General features: G+C 44.4%; 1 protein-coding gene across 1 annotated transcript in view; it reads right to left on the bottom strand.

The window, feature by feature from the left end:
- Positions 1-3,438: 3,438 nt before the first annotated feature.
- The window catches only part of CDKL3 (cyclin dependent kinase like 3), a gene marked incomplete at its 3' end in the record, with an annotated part of 30,773 nt that continues 24,261 nt past the window's right edge, over positions 3,439-9,950 (bottom strand). Inside the window, exons 10-12 of the mRNA XM_080698914.1 lie at positions 8,298-8,463; positions 7,018-7,115; positions 3,439-3,510 (exon numbers count right to left, since the gene is read on the bottom strand). Of these exons, the coding sequence (XP_080555040.1) occupies positions 3,439-3,510; positions 7,018-7,115; positions 8,298-8,463 (336 nt within the window). The remainder of the gene's footprint in view (positions 3,511-7,017; positions 7,116-8,297; positions 8,464-9,950) is intronic.

Genomic DNA, 9,950 nt, shown 5'->3' with positions numbered 1-9,950 from the left:
TTAATTAGATAATAGTTGTTAGTGCAGAACTGGGCATGGTGGCACATGCTTGTAATCCCAGCATTTGGGAGGCTGAGACCTGAGGATCACACAGGTTCGAAGCCAGCCTCAGTTACTTAGTGAGGCTCTCAGCAATTTAGTGAGACCCTGTTTCCAAACAAACTATAAAAAAAAAATAGGTCTTGGAGTATAGCCTGAAGGTAGAAAAGCCCCTGGGTTTCATCCCCAGTACCACCAAAAACAAACAAACAAAAAAAGTTCTTAGTGCAGACAAACAGGAGTCTCTGATTGGCTGCAGGCTGCTGTATTCTCCAGGCCCAAACTTCGTAGAGTCAGACACTATGATGTTCTATTCAGAGCCTGCAGCCTGGTGGCTGGGATTTAATGCCCTACAGACACCACCACTGCTCTGCTGATTATGAGCCTGTGAAACTGCAGAGCACTGACCTCCAGTCTCTGTGGGCAGTGGGATTAAGCTCATCAAGGCCAGTGGTTGCTATGTTCCTGAGCTTTGATGGCCCCTGGTCATGATCATGTGGAGGACTGTCAGTCACTGGTATGTATGTATGCCAGGCACAAACTCTGCTGGTGGAACGACTGTTGAGTTCCCAGCCTGTAGCTGTGATCAAGTGAAACATGGCTGGGCCCCTGGCCTCTCAGTTTTCAAGGTCCAAGATCTGGCAGGGAGATATTGTAGAGTTCTAAGCCTGGGGTACCAGGAGCACCACTGCTGCTCTGGGCAGTTATGATGCTGTGAGGCCTTACTGGTCTTTGTTGGTGGTGCTCGTAGTGCCCAAACATGGCCTGGTGTGAGTTTATGGCTTTCAGAGCCTACAACTCAGTAAGCTGAATTATTTCTCCCCACAGACACCATAGCTGGCTGTCCTGTGGTGATCCCTGTAGACACATCAAGGGCTTGGTGAACTGCAACTCTAGTGTCCTCCCACCTAAATGGCCTTAGTGTCTGCTAATTCATGTTTCTACTGTGTCCAACAGTAGCCCTCACCCCCACCTCCACAGGGGTGATTTGCAAAGTCATAGACCCAGTGAGTCTATTTCTTGCCACACAAGTCCCTGTGACCACTGGGGCAGCTTCCCACTGAGGTAGCTTGTTAACTCACAGTCTTGATGGACACTGCTCTGGGTTCCTGCAGGCAGAGATGAGTTCAGCTGCAACTTCAGGATCTAGCTGGACTGTCTGGGTAGTTGTGTCTTGTCTTGAGAGGAGAGAAGAAATGATTGCTTTCAGTGCTGGTCTGTGGTCACTGGCTTCATAAGAATCCACTGTTTCTTTGCTGGAGGTCTCTGGGAGCCACAGTACCTCTGCTCACTAGGTGAGATGTGGAGAGTTCTTTACAGTCCTCTGCTCTCTCTTTTGGTTCTGATTCCACCAAGTTTCAACTGTTGTTGTTGAGGTTTTTTGCTTTTTTTTTTTTTTTTTTTTTTTGGTGGTACTAGGGGTGGAACCCAGAGGCTTTCTACCTCTAGGCTACACTCCCAGACTTTTTTTTATATTTTATTTGGAAACAGGGTCTCACTAAGTTGCCGAGAGCCTCACTAAGTAGCTGAGGCTGGCTTCGAACCTGTGCGATCCTCCTGTCTCAGCCTTCCAAGCGCGGGGATTACAAGCATGCGCCACGACTGGCTTTTTTGCTGCTTTTATTCTCTTGTCAAGAAGCAGTCTTCGTGGTAGTTAAGTTCTGTATCTCAGAGAGACTGAAACATGCTGTCTCCCTCTGTGCCACCATTTTTAATCTCTGCATTAGTGGTCTTAGAAGAAAAGACCGCTAGCGTGTTTTCTCTGTCTCACCAAGTGATACCCTGTGCTGTGTTACCAGGATGCAGCCAGCAGGCACTCGCAATGCTCAGGAGATGCCAGCACCATGCCTTTACACTTCTAGCCTCCAGACTGTGGAATAAACACAGCTCCATCTATCATAAGCCACCCAGTCAGTGCTATGCAGTTATAACAACAGAACACAGACTAAGGCTGGCGGCATATTTCTTCTGGGGTTGTTCACAATTTATTTTATGAAATAAAAAAAGTCAGCAAACATAGACACTGCTAGATAGAAGTAGGAAACTAGAAGAGTGCCTCCAACTCTTCTCCAGATAAAGACATTTGGTTCACACCTGCATATCAGCATTTATAGGTATTTTACAGGTATTACAAATGCACTTACTGTTGACCAACAGGATGTACTTTTCATCATGTAATGGTAAGGAGTAGCTTTTAAATTAGTGGATAGATATTTCATTAAGAACTAACTTCTGGCCAGTCATGGTGGTACATGCTCGTAATCTCAGGACTTGGGAGGTTCTGATAGGAGGATCATGTTCACGATCAGCCTCAGCAACTTAGTGGGACCCTGTTTCAAATTTTAAAAAAATAAAATAAAATAGGGCTATGGTTAACTCAGAGAGAGAATGTCCCTGTGATCAGTTCCCAGTATAAAACACACACACACACACACACACTCTCTCTCTCTCTCTCTCTCTCTCTCTCTCTCTCTCTCTCTCAATAAATAAATAAATAAATAAATAAATAAATAAAAATAAAAAATTGGGCTGGGGGATACAGCTTGGAAGTAGAATACCCCCGAGTTCAATCCCCAGTACCACACATACACACACAAAAGTTTCTAGTTGGATACAATGGTACACACCTGTAATCACAGCTACTCAGGAAAGGAAACTGAAGCAGGAGGATCCCATGTTCGAGGCCAGCCTAGAAAACTTAGTGAGACCCTGTCTCAAAATAAAACTGAGAGGGCTGAGGATACAGTTCAGTGGTAGAGTGTCCCTGGAATCAATGCCAGTAAAAAAAAAAAAAAAAAAAAAAAAAGACTTGTTCAGGAAGCCTGAGCGTTCTGGAGCTGATGGCCTTCTGGGACCCCGTGGCTGTCAGGACAGACAGCTCTGTCAATACAGTGTGTCACTCATGTGACAGGATGCAACGCCCCCCAGTGATCACAGTGATCACAGCGAGTAAAGAAGCAAGTGGAGGTGGCTTTATGATTCCAAATCAGAGGATCACAATAGTACAGTTCTTAAAAGACAGAAAGAAGAAAGCAGTAAACGGTCTGCTGACAAAATTAAAAAGCTGAATCCTGCTAACGCAGACAGAATGAATAGTTATCTTAACAGCAGCTCAGGTTACATTTCTGTTGTACATGACATAAAATGGAAGAATTTTCAGTTTGTATTTTTAAGGTGATTTTTTTTGTGGGTCTGGGGATGAAGCCCAGGGGCATTCGACCTCCGAGCTACACCCCCTGCCCTATTTTTTATTCTTTATTTTGAAACCGGGTCTCACTGAGTTGCAGAGGCCTCACTAAGTAGCTGAGGCTGTCCGCAAACCGCGATCCTCTGGTCTCAGCCTCCCGAATGCTGGGATTACAAGTGTGAGTCACCACGCCTGGCTTTTAAGGTTATTTTTTAAAAGACACTACCAGAAAAAAAAAATCTGTTCCTCTTCAAATTCTTCCTCTCACAATGGCCATCTCCACCCTAAAATTAGAAACCAAGCAAGTAGCGCCGGGCGTGGTGGCGCATGCTTGTAATCCCCGCTCTTGAGAGGCGGAGACAGGAGGATCGCGCAGGTTCGAAGCCAGCCGCGCACGCTGGCTTAGGAGACCCTGTTTCCAAAAATGAAAATGTAAAAATAGGTCTGGGAGTGTAGCCCAGAGGTAGAAGGGCTTCCAGGAACCCCAGTACCACCAAAAAAAAAAAAAAAAAAAGAAACCAAGCAAGTAAGAAAGAGGGACAAGAATACAAAGATACGCTGCCCAGACCTTGACCGTACTAAGTTAAACTGTCTGTAAATCACTCACAAACATGCTGGTCAAGCCAAAAGATCTGCTCCAGAGCTTGATTCAGTTTCCGTGTGTGTGTGTGTGTGTGTGTGTGTGTGTGTGCGTGCGTGTGTGTGTATTGCTAGGGATTGAACCCAGAAGCATTCTATCTCTGGGATACAACCCCGTCCTATTTTATTCTTTATTTGTAAACAGGGTCTCACTAAGTTGCTGAGGCTGCCAGTGAACCTGCAGTCCTCCCGTCTCAGCCTATTAAGTATTGGGATTACAGGTGTACACCACCAGGCCAGGCTCTTTTAAACAATCTTCATGATCTCTTTAAATGCTGTTCCAGAATATTCAGTGTAGAACCAAACCCATGCTTCATGCTTATCAAGGGTATTTGTTTGCTCAGAAATGTTTGGTGCTCCCAGACATTGAGATCCCACTTTATTACACAGTTAGACATTTGTCCTGTAATTGTGAGGCTCTGACCAAAGTAGAGAGTGACCACTAAGCATACGTGCCTGAAATACTAGTGATCAAATAAAATTATATGACTTCATGTAAACTATAGTTTTACTAGGATATGCCAGGCAGGCAAATTTTATGAATAAATGTTCAAATTTTTAAAATATTGATAACTTAAAGTTTATAAACTTAGAAGCAAACTCAGACAGCTAGGCATGGCTGCACAGGGTTTACAGCTGTGTGGAATCTCTAGCAGCCCTGCTGTGGTGTGTTAATGAAAAGCACTGATGACCAGGCAGTGACCCTGGGACTCCCTGAGTCCTCAGATCCACTTTCTACCTGCACTTGGCAGGTTCTTCTTCTTTTTAGTGTTTGCATTTTCTGTATTCTAAAAAGTAAATAAAAACAGTCCCTTAATTGAGGAAGTGGTGACTCTGGTAAGGAAATACAGGCAGAGAAAATACCTGTACCTTGCACCTTGGGTTGTTTCAGAACAGGGAGACTGCTTAGTAAAGTTCCTCTAACACAGCTGCTAAAGGCGGCCTCTGTAAGGACACAGTTCTCTCTTGCCTAAGTTACTTATTCACAGTAATTTAGACTTTCTGCCTGGTCACAGAACCTCTTCAATGTACAAACTATTAAAAGGCCGGAAAGCCGGGCGTGGTGGGCACGCTTGTAATCCCCGCGCTTGGGAGGCCAAGACAGGAGGATCGCGCAGGTTCGAAGTCAGCCGAGCTGGTTTACGAGACCGTTTCCACATTAAAAAAATATAAAAAATAGGTCTGGGAGTGTAACGTGGAGGTAGAAGGGTTTCCAGAACCCCAGTGGACTAAAATGCCAGGAAGCATCATGTATATCTAGCAAATGCTTGAATCGGATTAGGACATTTCAAAATGCAGCGGCAGCCCAGTAATAGAGTACATTGCTGTTCCCTGTCATTCTGGGGGAGGGAGGAGGAAGGCATCACTGGGGAGTCTCATCTAGGGCCTCGGACATGAGAGGTAAGCACTCTGCCACTGAGCTACACTCCCAGTTCCCTATCTTATGTTTTAATTAATTAATTTATTTATTTTTGTGGGTTTGGGGATGGAACCCATGGGCATTCGACCTCCGAGCTACACCCTCCCCTATTTTTTATTCTTTATTTTGAAACCGGGTCTCACTGAGTTGCAGAGGGCCTCACTGAGTAGCTGAGGCTGTCCACGAACTGCGGTCCTCCGGTCTCAGCCTCCCGAACGCTGGGATGACAAGTGTGCACCACCACGCCCGGCTCTATCTTATGTTTTTAAAAACATCACACTCTCAGCCAAGCACAGTGGCACATGCCTGTAATCCTAGTACTTGGGAAGCTGAGACAGGAGGGTCGTAGGGGGAGCCCAGTGTGCAGTGACTTAGTCATTCAAGGTGCAAGTGAGCTGGACGTGGTGGTGTGTGCCTGTGACCCCAGTAGTGGGAGGCTCAGAAGGAGGACTGCGGGTTTGAGGGTAGGGTTAGAAACTCAGCAACCTAGTGAGACCGTTTCCAAATAGGAAAAACAAAAGGCTGGGGATGTAGCTCAGAGGTGGAAGGCCCCGGGTTCCATCCCCAGTAACACACACACACACACACACACACACACAGACACACACTCAAACACAGACACACACACACACACAGACACACACACACACACAGAGACATACACTCACACACAGACACACGCACACACACTCACACACAGACACACACACACGCACACACACAGACACACACACACACACACACTCAAATGAGAGCACAGTGTACACCTGCAGTCCCAGCTCCTCAGGAAGCAGGGACGGGAAGACGGCTTGAGCCTGCAGTTGAAAGCCAGGCTGGGCAAGACTCCACCTCAAACAAAAAACAAGACAAACAACCCAGGCCAGGACTGGTATTTACTACCCCAAAAATAACTTTGAGAAACTTTTAGTAATTGGTTATTCTAAGAAATATAAAAATATGTTTCTAGAATTTGAAAATTACACAATTTTGAAATATTTTTTGGTACTGGGGACTGGATTTAGGGATACTCTACCACTGAGCTTTATTTCCAGTTCCAGTCCTTCCTCTTTTTTATTTTGAGACAGTCTCAATAAATTGCCTAGGCTGGCCTCAAATTTGTGATCCTCCTATCTCATCCTCCCAAGTCACTGGGCTTATAGGCATACACCACTAAGCCTGGCTAGAATTTTAAATTCTTATATAGCTTTTTTTTTTTTTTTTGGTGGTACTGGGGTTCCTGGAAACCTTTCTACCTCTGGGCTACACTCCCAGACGCATTTTTATACTTTTTTATTTGAAAACAGGGTCTCTTAAGCCACCGCGGCTGGCTTTGAACCTGCGTGATCCTCCTGTTTCCGCCTCCCAAGTGCGGAGATTACAAGCACAAGCGTGCGCCACCACGCCCAGCTTTTTTTTTTTTTTTTTTTTTTTTTTTGTGGTACTAGGGATGGAACTCAGGGGCATTCTACCTCCAAGATACATCTGCAGCCCCATCTTTTATTCTTTATTTTGAAACAGGGTCTCACTGAGTTGCAAAGGCCTCACTAAGTAGATGAGGCTGTCTGTGAACCCAGATCCTCCTGTCTCCGCCTCACACATGCTGGGATTACAAGTGTGCGCCAACACGCCCGGCTCTTACATAGCTTTTCAATAGTAACAATTAAATTCGTATGCTGAGTCAAGGGCTCCATACAACATTCCTTAGTAGAAGCTATAAAGAGAAAAGTTTTACCTCTGGCTTCTCTTGATTTTGGTCTCCATTAAGTAAAGTTGGTATTTTAGATGATTCTGTTTTCTTCGATTCCCTTCTCAGCACTTTTATCTGTTTAACTTTTGCAAAAATATATGAAACAAAAAAATGTGTTATTCCTACCTTGGAATTTCAAATAAAAATTCTGACTTCTACTAAAGTAGATTTCTTAGTTTATTGCAAAGGAGCTGAATAAATCATGAGGTGTGATGTGAATATGGTGAGATGTTTCCTACTTCACAAATGGCCTACTGGGTACGGAAAGCAGGCCCATGTTTCACTTGTGTTATGACTGTAATGGGGTCAGCTCAGTCCTCAGGAGCTGTACAAATTCTGCATTCTTACACTTACATCATATTTTCACAAGGTTTTGCTGTCCCTCAAGAAACATATGAACATTTACTTGGTAAGTAAAAGTGTTAGCTGGGCGTGGTGGCGCACGCTTGTAATCCCCGCGCTTGGGAGGCTGAGACAGGAGGATGGCACGGGTTCGAAGCCAGCCTCAGCTACTGAGTGAGGCTCTCAGCAACTGAGTGAGACCCTGTTTCCAAATAAAGTATAAAACAGGTCTGGGAATATAGCCCGGAGGTAGAATGCCCCTGGGTTCTATCCCCAGTACCACCACAATAAAAAATAAAATAAAATAAAAGTGTTACCCTTTGAAGCTGTCTTAACCCATCTTTAACCTATTATGTCCTATTTTCCTATACAAAATTGAGAACATGTGACTATGTAAGGTTTTTTAATGGTACTGAGGATTGAACCCACAGTCATTCTACCTCTGAGCTACACTCCCAGCCATATTTTATTTTTTATTTGGAAACAAGGTCTAAATTGTGGAGGCCTCACTAAATTGCTGAGGCTGGCCTCAAACCTGGAATCTTTCTATTTTAGCCTCCCATGTACTGGGATTACAAGTGTGCTCCACCAGGCCAGCTCACTTAACAGATCTTTAAAATGTATCCATTAAGATGTATCACCCTATATTTGGTGACAGGGGAATCTCATCAATTGAAAATGTTTTTTCTTAGCAATTTACCTAGCTTATTTCTCAGCAATTTTACTTAGCTTATTCCCCCCCCAGGGGGTCGTTTTGGAACTGGGGATCGAACCCAGAGCGCCACACCTGCAAAACAGGCGCTTTGCCACTGAGCTACATCCCACCCCTCTTCCACTAATCATCCCATAAAACATGTTGCATTACAAAGCCCCCCGCAAATGGCACAGCCTGGGAATGTGGAGCGCGGCGCCTCAGCCTGCACCTTCCATTGCCTTGGGCTCCTTCGCCTGCCCTGCGAGGCGCAGCTCCGGGAAGTGGAACTCCTTCCGGCCCGACCTGGAGAAGCCCAGCTTCCGCTTGCCCCCGCTCGCCACCTGGTCACTGTGACCTGCTCGGTGGTCGCTGAACACGCTCTTCTCCACGTGGCTCTGAAAGATAAGAGTGAACCTGAAAAGGTGCTGCCGCTCTCTGCACACTGACAGGCTGGAATGGCTAGCTCTGCAAGACAGAACAATCATTTGAACAACAAACACGTAGCATGCCATTAATCTTACAAATGGCTCAAACTCCAGGGTAAGTTTCATAAAGCAAACTTTTCAGTGTATTTAATATTCTGGGAACCACATCTTAACGTGTGTGTGCATGCGTATGTGCGTGATAATGGGGAAGCATCTTACCTCTGAGCTATACCCCTAATAACCCTATTTTATTTTTTTAATTTGAAAACAGGGGGCTGGACATGGTGGCGCACGCTTGTAACCCCAGCATTCGGGAGGCTGGGACAAGATGATTGCAGTTTGTGGCCAGCCTCAGCTACTTAGTGAGTTCCTCTGCAACTCAGTGAGACCCTGCTTCAAAATAAAGAATAAAAAATAGCACAGGGGGTGTATCTCGGAGGTAGAATGCGCCTGGGTTCCAGCCCCAGACCTGCAAAAAAAAAAAAAAAAAAAAAAAAAAAAACTAAACAGAGCCTCACGAAGTAGCTGAGGCTAGGTATAAACCTGCAATCCTCCTTTCTCAGCCTCCCAAGTACTGGGATTATAAGAATGCACCATGGTGCCTGGCTTAGCTTTTAATTTTTAATACTATTAATTGTTCTCTGGCTTTGGACAAATTCATTCTGTTAATACCTTATTTTTCTACTCATAAAATGGTTTGTTTTATGGACACTGGGAAAATCCCAAGGGAAAAAAATTGCTTATGCACATGGTTTCTGAAAAACCTTTCTTTTTTCTTAACTATTTTTAATCATTTTGATGACAAATCATAAACTTTCTCAGTCTAATGACCAGTCTTCCATAACATAGTATGGATTATTCTACTGTACAAATAAATGTACACTAATGTACTTTTTTTTTATTATTATTTTTTGTGGTATTGGGGATGGAGCCCAGGAGCATTCTACCTCCGAACCACACCCCCAGCCCTATTTTTTTATTCTTTATTTTGAAACAGGGTCTCATTGAGTTGTAAAGGGACTCGCTAAGTAGCTGAGGCTGTCCGTGAGCTGCTATCCTCCTGTCTCAGCCTCCCAAATGCTGGAATTACAGGCATGTGCCACCACACCAGGCTCACTAATATATTTAGTAAGTTACCTGGCATTAGAAGCTTCGGTTTCCAATTTTTGTTACTGTAAATAAACCTGTGCTTTGGTTTTAAATAAACCATTTCTGATATAAAAAATGGGGGGGGGGCTATCCTGATTTTTTTCTTTTCGTGAAAATAAGTTGTGTCTATTTGGCAGTTGTCTTTTATCCATAAAGTAAGATAATAAAAACATTTTTGGCTGAGCATGGTGGTACATACTTGTAATCCCAGTACTTGGGAGGCTGTGGCAGGAGGATCACAGGTTCGAGGATAGCTTCTGCAAGTAGTGAGACTCGACCTAGCCAGACCCTGTGTCAATATACAAATA

Source organism: Muscardinus avellanarius, assembly GCF_963383645.1.
Source record: "Muscardinus avellanarius genome assembly, chromosome: 7".
NCBI classification, from domain to species: domain Eukaryota; kingdom Metazoa; phylum Chordata; class Mammalia; order Rodentia; family Gliridae; genus Muscardinus; species Muscardinus avellanarius.
This window is presented reverse-complemented; position numbering and strand designations above follow the sequence as displayed.